At 41.2% G+C, this 22,571-nt stretch overlaps 2 protein-coding genes and 1 pseudogene across 2 annotated transcripts in view; 1 reads left to right on the top strand and 2 right to left on the bottom strand.

Annotated features, from left to right (window-relative positions):
• LOC142217585 (apoptosis-associated speck-like protein containing a CARD) overlaps positions 1-22,571 on the top strand; it is an 80,486-nt gene that overhangs the window by 27,233 nt on the left and 30,682 nt on the right. The gene's annotated exons all lie outside the window — the stretch shown is intronic.
• Positions 1,538-9,398, bottom strand: LOC142217550 (up-regulator of cell proliferation-like; annotated as a pseudogene).
• LOC142216742 (apoptosis-associated speck-like protein containing a CARD) lies at positions 9,769-11,422 on the bottom strand. Its single transcript, XM_075284774.1, has 4 exons — positions 11,146-11,422; positions 10,785-10,904; positions 9,963-10,100; positions 9,769-9,776 (listed from the first exon to the last, which is right to left on the bottom strand). The coding sequence occupies exons 1-4, from the start codon at positions 11,420-11,422 to the stop codon at positions 9,769-9,771; spliced, it is 543 nt and encodes a 180-aa protein (XP_075140875.1).

Raw genomic sequence — 22,571 nt, 5'->3', positions numbered from 1 at the left:
GGTCGATAGTTAGCAGCACAGGATGGGCCCAGGGAGGGTTTTTTCAATAGCGGGGTTATAACAGCATGCTTGAAAGAGGATGGAAAAATTCCAGAAGAGAGCGAGAAGTTAAATATTTTAGTAATGTAAGTCGTGACAGCAGGCGACAGAGATTGGAGAAGGTGTGAGGGGAAGGGATCACTGCTGCAGGTTGTAGGGTAAGATGAAGAAAGTAGCTGAGAGACTTCCTCTTCTGTAACAGGTTCAAAAGATAAGAATGGACAGTCTGAAGTGCGGTTGGTGAGGGGACTAAACTAGTAAACTATCAGAATGTACAGATATATGAAAGGTAGAGAGGTAGAAAAGTATGGGGGAGGGGTCAAGACCAATTTCTGGTCTGGTACTTGGGTTTGTACACGACCATTATGAAGTCCCCAGAATTGTTGCTCCTCTGGTTTTCTCGTTAGGAATTACAAGTAAATGACTTCGTACAAGGGCATTATGACAAAGGATTTTTCAGATTTGTGACACTTTGTGCTTGCAATTTGGTAGTTGTGGCATGGAAATCCATGTGTAACATCTCTGCCTGTTCGGGTCTCTGCGCCACCCTCTGCTCGCGTGCTGCGGCGCAGGAGGTGGGTGCAGTTTGATAATTTGCTTGAAGTTTTTAGTTGCACCGTGTGAACACGGCTCTAGTTCTGTATTGTATTTGCACCACACCCGTCTTCTGCCCTTGTTGCCTCTGTCCATTCAGTGGTTTGATTTTGTCTTGCCTGTGATTGACAGCTTTCCTTCCTATCAGGTTCAGGGCGGGTTCTTCCGCCCCTATTTAGTCTTGGCTCACAGTCACACTGGTGCCGGTTATTGCCTCTTGCTTGCAGGTCTCCTTGCTGTTTACTTACTTGTATTCTAATCCTTGACCTCTGGCTTCCCTACTGACTATTCTTTTGGACTCTGATTTGGCACGGCATCGCTCGACTGTTACCGAACCCTGGCTAGCTGACCTCCCTTTGTTGTTGTTCGTCTTGTCTGCGTTTTGTGTATCACTTAGACAGGAAGGGACTGTCTTCGTGGTTGCCGCCTATTACGTAGGATAGGGCCTGGCAATAGGGTCAGTTGGGGGCTTCAGCTTAGGGCTCACTGTCCCTTGTGCCCCTTCCTCCAGGGTTCGCCAGCAGCTTCTGGGGAATTATCATCTGGCTATTCCCTAACACCACGGATGTGCCAATGGCATTGGATTCAGTTTGTGGACAAATAGTTCCCTCTCTGCTGTATGTTTGAGTGAATGTCTGGGGTGATTGTACGGTTGTTCTAGTTCTTGGTCCATTGTCTCAAAGGGCCTATAATGTTCTGTGAAATCCTTGAGTACCAAGCTGTTAGTACCCCAGTGGGGCATCTGGTCGGCTGTATCTTGTTAGCACTCTATATATTTCACCAAGTTTTACATGAATTATGGACACAACGGACCTTTCATTGCTTCATATACTTTTATTGTTTTCCTTTTTTCTTGAAACTTCAAATATAAAAACTTTATAAAACTTTAAAATGTCATCGACCATCTCTATTCCCAGATTACTGGTCATATAATCAGTTATTAACAGGGTCTGGAACTTCTGACAGAACTGCTCGGCTTTTGAGATTCTTCTTTTGCTTTAAAAAAAAACCTAAGAAATACAGCCAGATAATAAGACTTCAGGTTGTCTATGCCGGGTCTTGGGTCATTTCTTATAATAAAGCTGTCATGTATCTGCTGAAACCTTGTAGATGCTTTTCCTAAAATGTAGAGTTTGATGTCCAACTCAAACTGAGCAGTGACCAGAAGAGACTTAGACTTAGCATCTTCAAGTGTTGTATTGATCATCTGTAGCAGTTCCTGGCAGTAAGTGTCATCGTAGTCCTCGGTGGTTTTCTCCTTCTCGGTGACGTATCTGTCACACATCTCTATCAGTGAGGAGGCAAGGTCTTCGAGCATTTCATATCGTTTATGAAACTTTCCAGACATTTTATCAATAACTTTTAAGAAAAATTCCACATATATATGCCTTATTTTATTAATAATAAACTCAGCACAGGGTTCTTTTAACTTTTTCACAGCCAATAATGTTTCATTTATATCAGGTCCTTTGTTGCTCATGTCTTGTCTAAGTTGTCGGAGAATTGCTTGGCTCACATTACTTCTCTCCAATGTCTCAAACTGTAAACAAAACAGGGTCTTCTCCCACATGGTATTAAATTTATCTTCTAATTCTCCATCACTTAGCTCATTGTTCTTCTCTCTGCAGGCTGCAGAGTTCTTCGATTTTGTTTTGAATTAACCTCTGATATTTTTTCTTTATCTCCTGAATCTTTAGGTTTCCTTTTTGTATACCAAAGTGTTCTTTCATAGTTGTCAGTAGCATTTCTCCTGAGCTCTTTTCTTAGACTTGTAACTCTCTTTATAAAAGCCTCGCGATATCTTTCTATCAGATTAATGTTTTCTGATTCACTTACAAAATATTTCTTTATCAGGTCGATCATTTTCTTCTCTTCATCATTCAGAAATCGATCAAGATCTCTGTAGGTCTCGTCTCTGTTTTTATCAAAATTGGTAATTGGTTGATGTGTAATGTTACTTTTATTCCTCACTACCCATTCATGGACCTCTTTGGTAAAATTCCATTCCCACACAGAGAACTGCATTGATAATTTATTATAAGCTTCCGCCTCCAGACTGTTTCTGAAGCTGAAGATGAAGTTCTCATGTTTGACGGACGTCCACAAACTCCTCACCCATTCACAAAATTCAGGTATTGTTGGGGCTCTGCCTTGATGTTTCTGGTTTATTAGGAATTGTAATAGATATTTCTTAAGCTCAGAAACATATTCACTGTATCCTGAGCTTACAGGAGCCATTGGTGGGACCCCCTGCCACAGTCCTGGAATGTACCAGTTGTGATTTTTCAGGTCATAGTCCATGACATCATTGAATTTCTCAAAGCCAATTTTCTTTTCCATTTTTGCAGCCACTTTTGTCATTTCATCTAATTGTTCTAGAAGTTTCTTTCTATCTCTCATATTCTTGTCATGGGCAAACACATCACTCATATTCTGATGGACAAACTGACAATTTGGTTTCTTCCCAATCTCTTTCATCCTTAGAAATGCATGGACCACAATCTGTAAAATATCTTTTATCTCTGTGGTATTCTCCATGGCCATATTGACTATGGTGATGTCACTCAACCCAACCACTAATGTGGCCAACTCATAACTGTTATCAAGTAAAGACAATTCAGGAGCTTTTAACCCTTCAGTGTCAATCACCAGAATAAATTCACAGCCAATCTGCTCCTGGAAGTTCTCCTTCACTTTAATAAGGGTCATGAAGGCTCCTCGGGTGCATCGTCCATTGGCCACAGGGAACTGTAGACCAAACATGGTGTTCAGAAGAGTGGACTTCCCCGTACTCTCCACGCCCAGAACAGTTATCACTCTCATCCTACATTGTCCTCCGGTCTTCTTATCCAGCTCAGTCAGGACATCAGTTATCCACTGTAAGGGAATGTTGGAGGCATCTCCATCCATCAACTCCAATGGGAACCCATCCAGCAGGAGATCGGCAGCAGTGCCTGGGAGGTGACTGAACTGTTTATCAGCTTGTTTTTTTACAGTGGAATATTCGGCTTCATAGAACTGTTCTAACTCACGGAGGAAATGCTCAATTCCTAAAGAACTCTCAGAAATTCTCTTATCAAGCTCCTTAAGTTCTTGGGGGTCAATTGATGCATCAGGAATGTTACACTTTTCTTGTAATTTGGATATATTTCTTCTAGCAATAGAATTGAGATCAAATTTCATCCACTTCAGATAATGTTGTTTCCAATGCTTAGATAAATGAGTAATTGCACTAATAAATAACGTCATAGCTTCTGGGAGATCATGGGAATTTTGCTTTCTGAGGAGTGAAATACGATCATCTTGTACCTTTGCCACATACATTTCTTGATATTTTCCACCTTGTTTTGTCATTCGGCATAATTCCTTTTCTAATTTAGACAATTGTCTCCACAGATCTTGCAATGTGAAGTTCTTATTCTTAAACTTTTCTACATCTTTTATCATTGAGGTGATGATCTGGGCATGTTCTCTTGTTATCTGTAACTCAGGAGAAGCTTCATCTATATCAATGTTAAGATCAGAAGATTGTTTACTGATATCCTTCAGTGTTACCAGTTTAGGATTATATTTTACTTCACCATCTATGATTTTTTGTATCTTGTTCATGAGATCGGCATCATTCATGGTAGATGATTTTAGGACTACATTTATTTTCTCAATCTTCAGGATTGGGATTAGATCTTGTATGTGATTTCTTGTCTCTGGGTTAACAGATCTGTCTCTACCTGGAGAGATGATGAAGTAAAACCTGGTGTCAGATGGACTGCAGGAAGATAATAACCTGAATTGTCTCTCACACATACTCTCAATAAATATAAAGGTGGCCGATGAGATTCGGGTGAGAAATGTGAACTGTTCCCAGTTGGACTCCAGGTCTCCACGTAGGTTGGCCACAGCAATAGGCTCGGAGAAAACATCTGATTTCCCACAAGGAAAGTACCAGGACATCTCCACCAGCCCATCAGATATCTTCCTCTCAATGTTTCCTCCTTCCATGTTGTCATGTATGAAGAAGTCATGATGTTGTTCGGGGCTCAGAACTTGGTTTAACAGCTTAGATTTAGACAATTTATTTGGTCCCAACCTGACGAAAGAGAAAATCGGCATTTCAATATTCACCACATTGTCTTCTCTGAATCCTTTACTGTCTGCTAGTGACTGAGGTCTCCATTTCTTCACAATGTCTCTCATTGCCCAAAGCATGAAGGTGCAGCCTGAACCATCACCAGCGGGAAGCAGGAGAGGAACAGCAAACTGGCACATGGACATTTTAGTTACAATTTCTTGCTGTAACAATGGGTCTGAGCAATGAAGAAGAACACAGAGAACATCTAGTGGGTGGATGGGACAAGAAGGATCTTCTTCTACTTCATTCAGAAGTAAAAACAGCTTACTATTGTTTTCTGATTTTTCATTAGATAACTGATTTTGGAGCTGAATATGTCTTGCCCTTCTGTCCAGTCCTATAATTTTTGTCAAGCAATACCAGGGGGTGTCTTCAATTTTCTGGGGTTGATTGATGAAAAGATTATCTGTTCCTATGCTAAGAACATCTCCCACCGTCAGCTTGGAATCCAGATGTCTTTTCATGTCAAGTTGTTCAACAAGTTCCTGAAAATGTTTCAACCGATCTGTGGAAAGATAAATACAAAAATATGATTTTGGAATAATTTAGAATATGAATAAATAACACACCGCACTCATACTAAAGCCCTGGCACAATGTGCACTATTTTACATGGTACCATCAAGCAACTTCTCCTGTAATCATTCAAAAAGGATTTCGTCCGGCAATCAGATTATTTAAAATGTAACTTTTACTTCATTAAATATAAAAAAAGAAACATATACATGCTCCAGGAACAAGAAAAAAGGAAGCACAGCTTACGCGCTTCAGGACATGATGTTGAGTCCCTTAGTCATAGCATACTAAATGAACCATAAGACCACTCTTATATAGTGTGTCCGACCACACCCTTTGGTTATTTTAACTCCATAGTTACCATTCAACAAGGAAAAAATAAATAAATAAATGAAGCAGAAAAAAAAAAATCTATAAAATAACAAATGCATGATTACAATCTCAAAATTGACAAGAAATAGATCCCAATAACATCACATAAAATTAACTTTATGTGATGCTACTTTATTAAATTAATTTTATGAAAATGAAATAAATAAATAAAAAAATATAAAAAAAATTAAAAAGTATTAAAAAACGCACGGTCTACAGATTTCTAAAATTATTTTTTCCGGTATGGTAAACGTCATAGCAGGAGAAAAAAGTCAAAAGTGACATACCGCCGTTTTTTCACTGCCTCTGATAAAAATTTGAATAAAAAGTGATCAAAGCAATAGACGTTCTCTGAAGTGGTATAGCTAAAAAGTACACCTGGTCCTGCAAAAAATAGATGCCCTATACATCCCCATACATGGAAGTATAAAAAAGTCACGGGTGTCAGAATATGGCGACTTTTTTTTAAATTTTGACAGTTTTTTATTTTTGTTAAAATGTAAATAATACATTTGATATCCTTGGAATCGTACCAAAACATAGAATACAGGTGACATGTCAATTTGGCTGCACAGTGAACGCCGAAAAAACAAATCCCGTATGAAGGCCACACAAATGCACTTTTTCTTCATATCCACCCCATTCTGAATGTTTTTCCAGCCTCCCAGTACATTGTAAAGAACAATAAATGGCGGCATCAAGAAGATGCTGTTTTTGCATTTTCATTATTTACTCTCTTCATTCCCAAGCCATTTTTTGTTTTATTTTTCTGTTCACCCAGCCATAACTTTTTGTTGGATAAATCACGCTTCCTAACGGCAGTATTAAATATTTCATATAATGTACTGAGGGATTGGAAAAAAATATGAATCGGGTGACATGAGTTGTAGCTAAAAACTTCTGTTTTAATTTAGTGCACTGGACCTTCCAAGATCGACCAGAATTGCTCCAGTAGTATTTTGTTAAGATTGGTGTAGGAAATGCCAGTCTTAATAAATACCCCCAGTGGGCTCTGAGGGCAGTTCTCACTGATGTGCACCCCTCTGCGAGCGACTTCCTTCTGTTTACACCTGTGCCTGGTATTTGTCCACTTGCAAAGCATTTTAAGAGAAAACCGCTTTGGTAGAAAAAGGATTCCAAACGTTTACACAGCAGATACCCAAATCTGTCCTTTTAGACTGATTAGTCAATGGGGGTTCAAAAAAACTGACCATTTGTGATCTGTTTGTGCCTGTTTTTGACCAATCCTTTTTTTTTTTTTTTTTTTTTTTTTATCTATTTCTCTTCTTCATTCTGAGCATGTGCAGAGGGAAAAACAGATTGCAAAACGGACACAATCTGATTACTATATGTTTGTAATCCGCTTTCCATAGGCCTCAACGGTAAAAAAAACCAAAAACGGCTTGGTTGCTGTCCATCTGGTATCCTTATATTTTGAACAGAGAAAAACTCCTGCAAGTCTGACTTTTTTCTCTGCCCAAACGACTGGATACCAGATGGAAATAATCCAAACAGGCACCTGCAGATGGTTTTACCACCTATTGAAATCAATGGTTTTAAAATGAATTGTTTGAAATTAGCTTATGGCTAAGGCCCCACTGGGCATACACACAGCACTAAAGCGCTGCGGAAAGAACCGCTGCGTGAACGTATTGCGATTCTTTCTGCAGCGCTTTTAAGAGAAAGTTCGCTGAGTTTTCCTCTGCGGACTTTCTCTTAACATTATATCTATGGGAAAGCCGCCGGCGTTTCCATAGATATAATTGACATGCTGCGATTTGCAAAGCTGCTATGGCTTTGCAAATCGCAGCGTGTCCGCGCTGCGTTTTTTTTCCACAAAGTGGGTATGGGATTCACATGCCTCCTATCCCCTTTGCTTGCACTGTAAAACGCTGCGATTTTTCCAGCAGCATCTCCGCTGCGGGCAAATCACGATGTTTATGCCCAGTGGGGGCCCCGGCCTATGAGTATTTTGAGACGGTTTCAAAAACTGATTTCGCACGGAGAGCCAAACACACATGTGAACCCGCCTGAGGTGTATTCAATCGTCGTTTGTTTTTGGTCACGCTTACCTTCTGGAGATTTTGCCATGACTTGCTTGTGATTTTCCTTCTCTGTGTTCTTTGTTTTCTTTCCTTTTACTTTTTGGCATTCTGTAGAACAGAAAGCAAATCTGTTAGGGCCCGTGCACACGGAGTTAACACGTGCGCATTTTAGCAGAGTACACGTGTAAAAATAACACTCCCATTGTCTTCAATAAAATTTTTTACACGTGTACAAAACATGCCAACAAAGATTCCCAGTGACCGATCTGCTTCACTATATCACTACCAAAAGTTGAATCCTAGATAGGTATGAACCAACTTCATGCCTCAGCAGGGATTGATCTAACCCAGCCCTAGGTTCTTCAGTAGTCTGGAGACAACTGGCCACATTCCCAAATTCAGAACTGCAAACATCCCCCAGTGACCCCTACTCACCTGATCAATCTTTAACTTGTATATTCTAACCTCTAACTTATCAATATAGAGATCCACATCTTCACTGTGTATGATGCCAGGGTGAGAAGTCTAACCAACTACCACCATTAACCACCACCACTGTTTGAGGGATGTCGCATAAAAATGTCTTTAATCATTCCGAGGCCTTGGCCCAGCCCCACTCCGCCTACTCTTCTTGAGTTCCTCCAGGAATTCCTCCTTATCCAGAGAATGGAGGCACTGTTTGTCGAGGACTCTCCCGACCCCTCCAGGTTTGAACAGCTCTGGTGGCCCTTGGTGTTATTCCACGAGTCTTCTGACTTTTCCTCTTCTTTCTCTTGAGGGGGGGCCTGGTTGCGTTCCTGACCTTTCCTTCTCTTCCCTTCTTCTTCTCTTCTCTCCCTTCCCGGTTGCCCTTCTTGCTTTCTTGTCTTGTTCCCCCCTCCCCTTGTCCATGTTTGTGGCTCTGTCGTTCTGTTTGTATGTCTTACCCTTTTGGGGCCTTGCCCCCTCTGCTTGTTCCCAGTACGGTCAGTTCGTATTTTGTCCATATTTTGCTTTAGCAATGATTGTTCCCGTATTATACTGTTCCTTATCAGTTGGGGGTGTCCCCCTCATCTGCTCATGTCGATTGGGGCCTGCATGCCCCATTTACAGATTCCCTTGTTTGTTTTTGTTTTTTATTTACAAAACCTTCAATAAAACCCAATTATACATTAAAATAGCTTTAAAACATCCGCTAAACCCCAAGTTCTAAATCCAAATGTCAGCCCTGATAACTACCCGATAACACGAAATATAGAGCAATCTTCTTCTTTTTCACACTGTCCCACCAACAAAAACAATAATATCTCATCACAACCCACCTCAGAACCAAAAACAAACTTCCCAGAAGAAAGTCGCACAAACGCACTTTTTCTTCTAATCCACCCCCTTCTGAATGTTTTTTCAACTTCCCAGTAGATTGTACAGAATAATAAATGGACGCATCATGAAAAAAAATCAGAGCAGAAAAATCAAAAAGTTATGGGGTTTGGAAGGGGGGGAGTCAAAAACGAAAATCGAAAAATTCCTCTGACATGAAGGGGTTAAAATGAACTATTTGAAATCAGCTTTCGAGGATTTCTGGACAGTTTCAAAAACTGATTTCACACGGAGAGCCGGACACAGATGAGAACCCGCCTGAGGTGTATTTGATCGTCATTCATTTTTGGTCACACTTACCTTCTGGAGACTTTGCCATGACTTGTTTGGGATTTTCCTTCTCTGTCTTCTTTGTCTTCTTTCCTTTTCCTTTTTGGCTTTCTGTAGAAGAGAAAGCAATTCTGTCAGATTCAGATCTATTTCAGGGGTCGGGTTGTCAACACAATGGAGCAGATTTAAGGTCCATTCACACTGAGTTTTTTGGCGCTGATTGTGATGCTGAATCTGCATCAGAATCCACATGGAAAAAAAGACAATGGGAGGCTTTTTTTCCAAGTGGATTCTGTCGCGGATTCAGCGTCAAAATCAGCGCCAAAAAACTCAGTGTGAATAGACCCTTACCAAGCTAAATGTGCCAGAATCCTGGGCCTCACCGTCTGGTATCAGACACTTTGATTCATCTTGTCCAGGTTTATATTTGGCAGGACATTTCTATTTAACCCACTTCAAATACAGATATAACACCAGAAATGGATTAAATTGACAACAGCAGCCATTTTATAATTGGATGTGACAGATTAATTCCCTGAATGGATGTGCCCCCAGGTCATTGTACCCATGTGTGCTATAAGAGGCCCTGTCCGAGCACAAAATATGTGGAATTCTGGAAAACCACCAAGCAAAACATACCTCTGAGCCCAAGCCAACGCACCACTGTTTTCTCTTTGGGGCATTTCTGTTGTTGACTACTGAGATGTTGCGCCGCCCTCAGGGCCCACCAACCCATGAAAGAGCATCCCAGGACCCACACTAATCCGGAGACACGATCTGAAAGGAGAAAAGACAACACCAAGATAGCAGTTTGCAGACTCCACAAAAAAACATCTCCAAAATCAATTTTTTTTTTTTTTTTGTTAATGTAACAAACTGATTAACTATCTTAGGCATACATAAGACTAAAAGCTCAAAGATTTCCAGCGACCAATTGGCTTCACTACTTCATCACTACCAAAAGCTGAATCCTAGATAGGTATGAACCTTCTTCATGCCTCAGCTGGGATTGCTCTGACCCAGACCTAGGTTCCTCGGAAGCCTGCAGACGTCTGGCCACATTCCCAAATTCAGAACTGCAAACACCCCCCAGTGACCCCTACTCACCTGATCAATCCCTAACCTGTATATTCTAACGTCTAACTTATCATGATAGAGATCCACATCTTCACTGTGCAGGGCTCCGGGGTGAGAAGACTAACTATGTACCACCATTACACACCACCACTGTTTGAGGGATGTCACAGAAAAAAGTTTTTGAAATATCTACTAAACCCCAAGTTCTAAATCCAAATATCAGCCCTGATAACTACCTGATAACTTGAGATATAGAACAATCTTCTTCTTTACACTGTCCCACCAACAAAAACAATAATATCTCATCACAACCCACCTCAGAACCAACAACAATCTTCCATTCCTCCCACCACCTCCAGCCCAAATCATAAGTGATCCATATACCTTCTACCAGAGAACCCTGGATTAAGCCTCCTGCGGCCTGAAGAACAGATCCTAAAGGTCCTCCAGACATAACTCCCCTGTCTTCTCGGCTCCCAGCGCCTGCTGATGCAATCGGTACCACTGTAAATGAGATAATGTGTAAGCAATGTACAGTAGTCATTCAGTCCCTTCATATAAACAGCCACAACCCGAAACATTAAGGGACAACATTAGTAACTTGTGCAAACAACGAACGACTGGATGAGATGACACAGAATTGGCACAGATAGCCATAATGTCACCCAAATGATTACAGCGGAAACATATCTTTTGTTTCTGAACCTATCACCCTTATGTAGAAAGCCTTCAGAATGGTTCTTACCTGTCTTTAAGTCATTCCTGAGCTTCTCGGCCTCCTGTCTCTCATCTATGGCTTCTAAAACAGTCAGGGTCATCTCAGCCCCGTAGGAGTCCTTGTAGTATCCTCTGATCAGATCCGCCACATCTTCAGTGTCTGCCTCCTCCAGTTTACCTCTCGGGATCTTGCTGAATCCTTCCCTTATAGCCAAGTCATTTAGCTTATTCTTGAATTTCTTAAATGATCTTTTTCCCAAATTCTCCAATCCTTGTACCAGGACATCTCGCACCGTCTTCTCCATCTCCTCCTAAGCAGCGACTCTGCAGGTAATCTCGTCCCTTGCACAATTTCCTTTTATTTTGCTCTTCTTGTGTCCTCCATTAGGTCAGTGATTTGCCTCCTTCCTAAGAGTGGTCAATTTCTTTGGACACTTCTGTAACATTGAGAAGGAGGACTTCTAGGGGTTAATATACAGAAAGCTATACTGGACCTGCAGCACATTGTAATGTATACAGAAGCTATTCTACTGCTGCACCCTCCCTAAGTCTTGGGAGACATCAAAATTCAGTCCCTTGAAATAATTAAAGGGGTTGTCCAGGTTTTATATTATTTTTTTTTTTACATTAAAGATATTTATTCGTTTTTCAGTACGTTTTTAAGTTTTTAAGACCTATCCTTAGGATTAGCAATAAATATCTGATCTGAACAGAAGGCACCCACACCAACCAGCTGTGCAGGGCTCCTGTGCTATACACAACAGGTAGCTCCAGTCTTTATATAATGATCGAGTGCTGGTTTTGCAGATCAGCTCCCATTGGCTTCAGTGGGCTTCAAGCTACAGTACAAAGACTATCTACTTCTGGCCTCATGTTGTACATAATATGGTTATCAAAAGTGGCCCCGCACCGCTGACTGGTGCGGAGGCTGGTTTTTGACCATAAACATGAAAAACCTGGACAACCAGGATCAGCTGTTGGCCATAAAAGCCTAAAACTAATGCCCGGTTCACACATGCTGATGTGTTCTGTCCGTAAGGGTCCGCATGAGGACCCCTACGGACGGAACACAAGCGCAACTGCAAGCGCTGTGCAGTTCAAGCGCACGGGCCTCATATACTATAATGGGGTCCGTGGGCTTGCCGCACACGGCCCGCACGAACGCTTGCAGTTGCGCTTGTATTCCGTCCGGGAGGGTCCTCATGCGGAATCCTTCCGCACGGAACACATCAGCATGTGCGAACCGGCCTTTTAAGTTCCAGTAAGAAATGTTGATTTTCTTCCGTAGCTGCTGTGCAGAGAGATAATGTGCTGTGCGCAGATACATACAATTTAACCCTTCCTGCTGCAGCTGATTTTTGTTTTTTACTTCCTGCCTTCCAAAAGCCATAACTTTTCTGTTCACAGAGATGTATGATGGCTTCTTTTTTGCAGGACAAATTGTGTTTTATAACGGAACCATTTCATATTTCATACAACGTACTGGGAATATGGAAAAAAAAACCTGGAATGGGGTAAAATGAACTGCATTTGCGCAACTTTCTTATGGGCTTAATTTCTACGGCATTCACTGTGCAGCCAAAATGACGTTACCTGTGTTCTGCGGGTCATTCTGATTATGACAAAACCAAATAATATTGGATTAGTTACAATTTAAAACCTTAAAAAATATCGAAAACTTTGAAAAAAAAATTCATGGAGTTGCCATATTCTGACACATGGAACTTTTTATATTCCCATATACAGGTCTGCATAAGGCGATGTATTTTTGTGAGGCCAGATATTCTTTTTATTTAAACCATTTTGGGGAATGTTTTATTGCTTGTTATTCAAATACACTTGGGTATAAAGGGTTAATATACAATTGATGAGTATTCATCATGAGTGAAAAATCTAATTGATATTTTGGCTTTGTCATGTGGTTTGTTGGATTTACATTTTTTTCACAGATTAAATATTAATAAAATACTGTAAGTGTACGGCTAGCTCTGCTCATGCCGAGCCGTACACGCGAGCACTTCCCATTCACTTCAGTGGGAGCGCTCGTAGTGAAAAAAGCAGCCCATTCATTTCAATGGGGAGCGCTCGTAGGCCGGCTCCCATTGAAATGAATGGGAACTGCTTTATACGCCGCTGATTCTGAATGTGTTTTAACGTTCAGAATCAGGCAGCATATCAGTAGTGTGAATGCACCCTAATACTTGCAGCCACCATGAAATTAAACCAGGTATTGTATACCAATATTTTTTAAGCATTGTATTGTTACAACTGACTTTATGTATGGGGCGTGGTGACTGTATCTTGGTATTATCTGAGCACTGTATTGTGGTGTTTACTGAGTAGTATATTATATGGCCAGTGAATAATGGTGGCAGCATTTTATGATTAAACGTTATTTGGCTAATACTTGCACTGTTTGGGCACCAAAAGGAGGAGGTAACACTCCTGTGAGGTCCACTAAGGGGGTAAATGGTAACAGTAATAGTTATAGCTCTCACCTCTTTATCAGCTTGTTCACATAATATCTCCACCCGAACCTTCACCAGACTTCTAAAATGGTGCAGGATCCAATTGTCCATCAGGGGTTAATTCATGAAAAACTCTAAGACTTATCTGAAATTATAGAAACCACAACTATATGGTTAACTCTTTTCGAGGGGATTTTGTGTAGAACCATGTATGTTACAAACTGGTAAGAATCAGAAACTCCTACAAGAACACAACCAACTACAGTAGACGTAAAGAAATAATATAACAGAGAGTCCCTGAAGGAGAGTATCACTGCAGATGTAGAAGACGTGTAAAACTGTCAGCATACAGATAATGTAGTAGATGTCACCTGCAGTCCTATGTAACACCACAGATAACACAGTGATAACTCTCTGAGTACAGATAATGTAGTAGATGTCACCTGCAGTCCTATGTAACACCACAGATAACACAGTGATAACGCTCTATATACAGGTAATGTAGTAGATGTCACCTGCAGTCCTATGTAACACTACAGATAACACAGTGATAACGCTCTATATACAGGTAATGTAGTAGATGTCACCGGCAGTCCTATGTAACACTACAGATAACACAGTGATAACTCTCTATATACAGATAATGTAGTAGATGTCACCTGCAGACCTATGTCAAATCAAATCAAATCAAAAATGCTTTATTGGCACGTCCGAATAGGTATTTGGCATTGCCAAAGCTAGTAAAGTGGGCGGGGGGGGGGGGGAGTTGGGTTGGGTGGGTGGTGGGTATGGGGGGGTGGTTTGGGTTATAACAGTCCATGGAGTCTCATCTTCCTCTTCGTTGGTGACCGCTATATGGGGGGGTGGGGTTGAAGGTGGGGGTGGGGTGGGTGTATTGGGATAAATATAACAGTCCATGGAGTCTCATCTTCCTCTTCGTTGGTGGCTGCTATATGGGGGGGGGTGGGCTTGGAGGTGGGGGTGGGGTGGGGCGGGTGTATTGGGGTAAATATAATAGTCCGTGGAGTCTTATCTTCCTCTTGTTTGGTGACAGCTTGCCATGTATTGGGCAGCGATCTCCACAGTGGCCTCTTCTTCTCCCAGTAGGATGTAGAGTTTCCTCTTCTCGTCTGCAGATATGAAGTCTGGGATGAGGGCAGACAGTCTTTGGTAGTAGACGGCCCTCACAGCTGAGTATGTAACACCACAGATAACACACAGGGATAACTCTCTGAGTACAGGTAATGTAGTAGATGTCACCTGCAGTCCTATGTAACACCACAGATAACACAGTGATAACTCTCTGAGTAAAGATAATGTAGTAGATGTCACCTGCAGTCCTATGTAACAACACAGATAACACAGTGATAACTCTCTATATACAGATAATGTAGTAGATGTCACCTGCAGTCCTATGTAACACCACAGATAACACAGTGATAACTCTCTGAGTAAAGATAATGTAGTAGATGTCACCTGCAGTCCTATGTAACAACACAGATAACACAGTGATAACTCTCTATATACAGATAATGTAGTAGATGTCACCTGCAGTCCTATGTAACACCACAGATAACACAGTGATAACTCTCTGAGTACAGGTAATGTAGTAGATGTCACCTGCAGTCCTATGTAACACCACAGATAACACAGTGATAACTCTCTGAGTACAGGTAATGTAGTAGATGTCACCTGCAGTCCTATGTAACACCACAGATAACACAGTGATAACTCTCTGAGTACAGGTAATGTAGTGGATGTGACTTGCAGTCCTATGTAACACCACAGATAACACAGTGATAACTCTCTGAGTACAGGTAATGTAGTAGATGTCACCTGCAGTCCTATGTAACAACACAGATAACACAGTGATAACACTCTGAGTACAGATATTGTCGTATATGTCACCTGCAGTCCTATGTAACACCACAGATAACACAGTGATAACTCTCTATATACAGATAATGTAGTAGATGTCACCTGCAGTCCTATGTAACACCACAGATAACACAGTGATAACTCTCTATATACAGATAATGTCATAGATGTCACCTGCAGTCCTATGTAACACCACAGATAACACAGTGATAACTCTATATATACAGATAATATAGTAGATGTTACCTGCAGTCCTATGTAACACCACAGATAACACTGAGATATCTCTCGGAGTACAGATAATGTAGTAGATGTCACCTGAAGTCCTATGTAACACCACAGATAACACAGTGATAACTCTCTGAGTACAGATAATGTAGTAGATGTCACCTGCAGTCCTATGTAACACCACAGATATCACAGTGATATCTCTCTGAGTACAGGTAATGTAGTAGATGTCACCTGCAGTCCTATGTAACAGCACAGATAACACAGTGATAACTCTCTGAGTACAGGTAATGTAGTAGATGTCACCTGCAGTCCTATGTAACACCACAGATAACACAGTGATAACTCTACAGATAATGTAGTAGATGTCACCTGCAGTCCTATGTAACACCACAGATAACACAGTGATAACTCTCTATATACAGATAATGTCATAGATGTCACCTGCAGTCCTATGTAACACCACAGATAACACAGTGATAACTCTATATATACAGATAATATAGTAGATGTCACCTGCAGTCCTATGTAACACCACAGAGAACACAGTGATAACGCTCTATATACAGATAATGTAGTAGATGTCACCTGCAGTCCTATGTAACACCACAGATATCACAGTGATAACTCTCTGAGTACAGGTAATGTAGTAGATGTCACCGGCAGTCCTATGTAACACCACAGATATCACAGTGATAACTCTCTCAGTACAGATAATGTAGTAGATGTTACCTGCAGTCCTATGTAACACCACAGATAACACTGAGATATCTCTCGGAGTACAGATAATGTAGTAGATGTCACCTGAAGTCCTATGTAACACCACAGATAACACAGTGATAACTCTCTGAGTACAGATAATGTAGTAGATGTCACCTGCAGTCCTATGTAACACCACAGATATCACAGTGATATCTCTCTGAGTACAGGTAATGTAGTAGATGTCACCTGCAGTCCTATGTAACAGCACAGATAACACAGTGATAACTCTCTGAGTACAGGTAATGTAGTAGATGTCACCTGCAGTCCTATGTAACACCACAGATAACACAGTGATAACTCTCTGAGTACAGATAATGTAGTAGATGTCACCTGCAGTCCTATGTAACACCACAGATAACACAGTGATAACTCTCTATATACAGATAATGTAGTAGATGTCACCTGCAGTCCTATGTAACACCACAGATAACACAGTGATAACTCTATATATACAGATAATATAGTAGATGTCACCTGCAGTCCTATGTAACACCACAGAGAACACAGTGATAACGCTCTATATACAGATAATGTAGTAGATGTCACCTGCAGTCCTATGTAACACCACAGATATCACAGTGATAACTCTCTGAGTACAGGTAATGTAGTAGATGTCACCGGCAGTCCTATGTAACACCACAGATAACACAGTGATATCTCTCTGAGTACAGGTAATGTAGTAGATGTCACCTGCAGTCCTATGTAACAGCACAGATAACACAGTGATAACTCTCTGAGTACAGGTAATGTAGTAGATGTCACCTGCAGTCCTATGTAACACCACAGATAACACAGTGATAACTCTACAGATAATGTAGTAGATGTCACCTGCAGTCCTATGTAACAGTACAGATAACACAGTGATAACTCTACAGATAATGTAGTAGATGTCACCTGCAGTCCTATGTCACAGCCGATGATTCTTTATGATGTTACTGAGTTATACTCACGTGTGTCGCAGCTTTTTCCATAGTGTTTCTCCATGTTATATTGGTCTGTATCTCCCAGATCTCTGAGTATTTCTACACAATACAGAACATTCTGGACTTTGTTTCACTTTCACTTCCAGGTCTTTTGTTTTGTAGTCTCAGATATTTTTCTCACTTCCTTTCTATAGCTATTTCCTGAGTCGCCGCCTTCATAACAAGAAAAAAAAAAAGCCCAGAAGACCCTTTAACCCCTCCTCAACATCTTCTGGAAATGTTGTCTACGTTACATTACAGAAATACTGAAGTGCTTGCAGCTGTGTAGCAGATTCAGCAGTGGAAGGAACCAGAGGAGGAGCTGTAATAATTAGGTTCCTCTGTTTTAGCGGATATATACGGTAATTATTTTGCCCAGTAGGTGGCAGTATCACACAGTTGTCTCCTGCTGCTGGACCGCACTATGTTTGGTGGAACATTGCATCTGTATATTGCAGTCAAATGCATCTAGACAATCCCTGTATTCCCATGTTGACAGTCCTCAGAGGAGCAGAGATGAGCGAGTAGTATTCGAGTAGTATTCATTCCAATACCTCTCTCCCATAGGAATGTGTGTAAGCGGCTGAACACCAAGGGGTTAAATGCATCAAATATTCACTGCGTTTAACCCTTTGGTGTTCGGCCGCTTACACGCATTCCTATGGAAGAGAGGTATTCGATCGATTATAGAGACATAATACAGATGATACAAGGAGCACCAGGTGTCATCCATGTGGAAAAGCCTTTCCTTAGCCACACATTAGTTATACCTGAAGAAAGGCTATCAGGAATGGAGGGAGTGAATAGGATGGAGGTGGACGGATACTAGAGGAAGGAAATATTTACAATATTACCGTGAGAGACAGAGAATGCCTCAAAAGCAACAACATTATGTGTAGGGTTATAGCTATGGGATTTAAGGGGCAGCAATTGTTACCGGGCCCTGGAGCCTCAGAGGACTCAAAGACTTATTTACAACATAAGAAGACACCAGTATTATAGATAACAAATGGTAAGTAAGGCCCAATAGATTTTGCATTGGGGCCCATGAGTTGCAGGTTCATACCTCAGGGTGTATTAGTGCCATCCACAGTTTTATAATTTGAGCCCTTTTTTATGCGCTCTCTGGATGTCCAGGATGGAATACATTGTAGATGGGTGGCCCAATAATACTTCAGTATGACGGGCAACAGTAGTTCCCCTTAAGAGCTACCCAACGTAAGGACCAAGATAGTTATCTCATGTCTTCCAGAGTGCCATATAGGCCCAAAGATGGCTGATACTAACAAGGGATGCCAGGGAGAAAATAATTTATAAATTATACTGAATCCTTTTCCACAACCTTACATCAATCGTCTCCGGATTGTTTCACGTGACAAGTTTCACATTTTAGCTCCCAATGCTTTCTCCATCCATCCTGCAGCCCCAGGCCAGGGGAGGTTCTTGCTTTTCCAGACGTGATCTCTGCCTTCTCTTCTACTAAAAACCCCAAGATTGTTCAGATATCCATGTTTTAATGGTAAAAACCATTCATAAGAGTTAAAAAGTCAAGTCCTGTCCCTACAACACCCTTGGCTACCTAACTAATATATATATACAGTACAGTGCAAATGTTTAGGCAGGTGTAGAAAAAATGCAGCACAGTAAGAATGCTTTCAGAAATAGAAGGGTTAATAATTTAATTTTGGCAATGAACAAAATGCCAAGTTTGGGGGAAATTTAAATCTCATCAATATTTGGTGTGACCTTTTCCCTTTGGAGGAGAAGTCCTGGAAGTGATGATATGACCCCTACAGATATAGGCCTGGTCTCATCATCATCCAGTCTGTCTGGGATAACATGAAGAGACAGAAGGATTGGAGCAAGCAACATCCACAGGAGATCTGGGCTTAGTTCTCCAAGATGGCGGGAACAACCTCCCTGCCGATTTCTGCCAAAAACTGTCTGCAAGTACCAAGAAGAACTGATGGAAGGCAAAGGGCAAAGGTCTCACCGAATATTGATGGGATTTACATTTCTCTTTTTTTCATTCATTACATAAATAAATAATTCCTGATAAAACTTTTGCACAGTGCTGTATATTTATGTATTTGTAAATCTCCAACTGTGGCCCTAACAATAAATAATGTCAAAAGGTCATATTATTACAATAATTACATCAACAAATCACTATAAAAACATATAAAATCATAGGAGAGGTGAAGGCTGCAGCAGAAATCAAGGCACATCAAGATTATAAATAATTGGTATAAGTTGAAAGAATTGAAAATTAATAAAGAGCTATCAATAAATATTAAATCTCTAATATATATATACTGGAATAGTGATATTTATATATTTGCACTTTACACTACGCTAAGGACTCACTGGGGGAAACTTACTAAGACCGATACATCGCACCATACAAGATACATAAACCCCCGGGACAGTGAAGTTATACACTAGCTACACTAACACTAGTACGGTCGGTCTTCCTCTATGCTATTATTTCATTTTTGTTGCATAAGACTTGTTGACTAGAGATGAGCGAGTAGTATTCGATCGAGTAGGTATTCGATCGAATACTACGGTATTTGAAATACTCTTACTCGATCGAGTACCACTCGCTATTCGAATGGGAAAGTTCGATGCAGAACCAGCATTGATTGGCCGAATGCTATACAGTCGGCCAATCAATGCTGGTTCTTCTCCTACCTTTAGAAGACTTCTCCGTGCAGCTTCCCCGCTGCGTCTTCCGGCTCTGAATTCACTCTGCCAGGCATCGGGCCTGGGCAGAGCCGACTGCACATGCCCGCGCTACAAGAAAATGGCCGCTTCCGGAGACATCAGCAAAGGGGGACATGACTTTGGGATGGGGGAACCAATATCTCCTGCAGTTTATTCTTGGTGCAGTAGTTGTGTAGATTTAGGGTGCATTCGCACAATGTAACGTGCAGCGTGATCTGGCATGTATACGGCGTGGCAGAGTTTGCGCGCCATAAAAGCTCCCATTGATTTCAATGGGAGTTAGGATCGTATACGCCGCGTTATTTTGTGGCCGCAAAATCTGCCACGCCGTATACGTGCCAGATCGCGCTGCACGTTACATTGTGTGAATGCACCCTTATACAGACTGGTTCATCTTTAAGAGTATATGTGTGTATATTCAGCTTTAGAAGTATATATCTGTGTATATTGAGCTTTAGGAGTATATATCTGTGTATATTCAGCTTTAGGAGTACATTCAGCTTTAGTAGTATATATATGTGTGTGTGTGTATTCAGCTTTATATAGCGCTTAGTGTGTTACTGTAGGGAGGGAGGAGTTTAGGAATAGATGTCACTTCCTGTTTCATCAATTTTCATCCTCTTTCTCTCACCACAAGGCTTAGAGGAAACATGTCTGCTGTATCAGGGAGTATAAAACGGGGGTCTATCACCTCACACAGCACTGCTGTGACCACATTCACATTACACAGCACTACTAGTGTAGTATCACCAACTATACTGTATATGCAGCAGTATTACCTCAGGATATATACAGTCACAGAGTCCCCTCATGTATTTTCCACAGACACTGCAGACATGGCTGATATATCATATATACTGCAGTATTACCTCAGGATATATACAGTCACAGAATCCCCTCATGTATTTACCTCACACATGGCTGATATATCATATATACTGCAGTATTACCTCAGGATATATACAGTCACAGAATCCCCTCATGTATTTACCTCACACATGGCTGATATATCATATATACTACAGTTTTACCTCAGGATATATACAGTCACAGAGTCCCCTCATGTATTTACCTCACACATGGCTGATATAACATAGATTACTGCTGTATGATGCAGGTTGTACATGGGGACTGAGGGCTCTCTATGGTGGAGCTGGGAGGTGACATGTAATGGAGACTCTGTGGTGAGAGAGGGACAGCCTGATATCAGATATACAGTGAGGTGATGTTAATGGAGACTGCACTGATAATCCCTGTATATGTCTCCATCTCTGCTAATACTGATCATGCTGGGGCAACACGGTGGCTCAGTGATTAGCACTACAGCCTTGCAGTGCTGGAGTCCTGGGTTGGAATCTCACCAAGAACATCATCTGTAAAGGGTTTGTATGTTCTCCCCGTGTTTGCATGGATTTCCTCCCATTCTATGAAGACATACTGATCCCTATGTGGGGCTCATAATCTACAAAAACTGATCATGCTGGGGATAGGTTAAAGTTAATCATTTCTATGTAATTTCTCAGGGCTGTATACAGGTCATACTTGGTATACCCATACTGTATACAGGTTATTTTTAATTGGTGGAGGGTTCTTGGAACTGGTTGAAATTGTAAGCGGTGGGGAAACATGGTGGTTAGCTTCCCCTAGCATTATTTATCTTGATCTGGCCGGTCTTTGGGCTCCTGCTGGGGGGTGTCCTGGGGAGTGGGTTATTATATGTGGTAAAACTGCCATTCTGTGTGTTATGGTGCCCCCGAGCCTGTGTTTGTGGCTGGGGGTAATTTGGTGTGGGGGAACAGATTGGTGTCCAGACCTTTGTAGCTCCAAGGACCCCAAGAGTTTGTATCCGGAAAAGTTAAGTGGTTGTGTTATTATTTCCTCTTCCTTTATATGGCGTCTAAAGATCTATTTATGACCTCCGTGTTAGGGCCCAACACATTTAGACAACGGATATCATTTAAATACTGCACCGCATTACTGCATTTCTTAGTCTTCATGTGTAGCCGGTGATTTTGGAACATTTGGGGCATTTTTTTTTTTTTTGTTAATGGACAATAGTGCTGATGCAAGATACATCAGCTGTGAGCAGATCTCACTACCTACCAAAGGAACTACCACATGTTATCATGATAGCTGCATATGTCCCCCACCTCTGCAAAAAAACATTTCTACCTGTTATATCTACATGCTGTGACCCCCTCCTCGTGTCCTCCAACCACGGTCGGGCTGTATTATCAACATCACTCCGCACAGAGAACTAAATGATCCTGCAGTGTGTCTGTGTTTCTTTCATTTTAGTTGCTATGATTCCTAGTATTTCTCTATCTGCCATGAGCTTATATGTGTTTTCTCTCTTGTTATATACTACTGTACCATCTATGAAACTGTATCACTGAAATTTCCCCATTGTGGGACTATTAAAGGATTAT

Source organism: Leptodactylus fuscus, chromosome 8 (genome assembly GCF_031893055.1).
Source record: "Leptodactylus fuscus isolate aLepFus1 chromosome 8, aLepFus1.hap2, whole genome shotgun sequence".
NCBI classification, from domain to species: domain Eukaryota; kingdom Metazoa; phylum Chordata; class Amphibia; order Anura; family Leptodactylidae; genus Leptodactylus; species Leptodactylus fuscus.
This window is presented reverse-complemented; position numbering and strand designations above follow the sequence as displayed.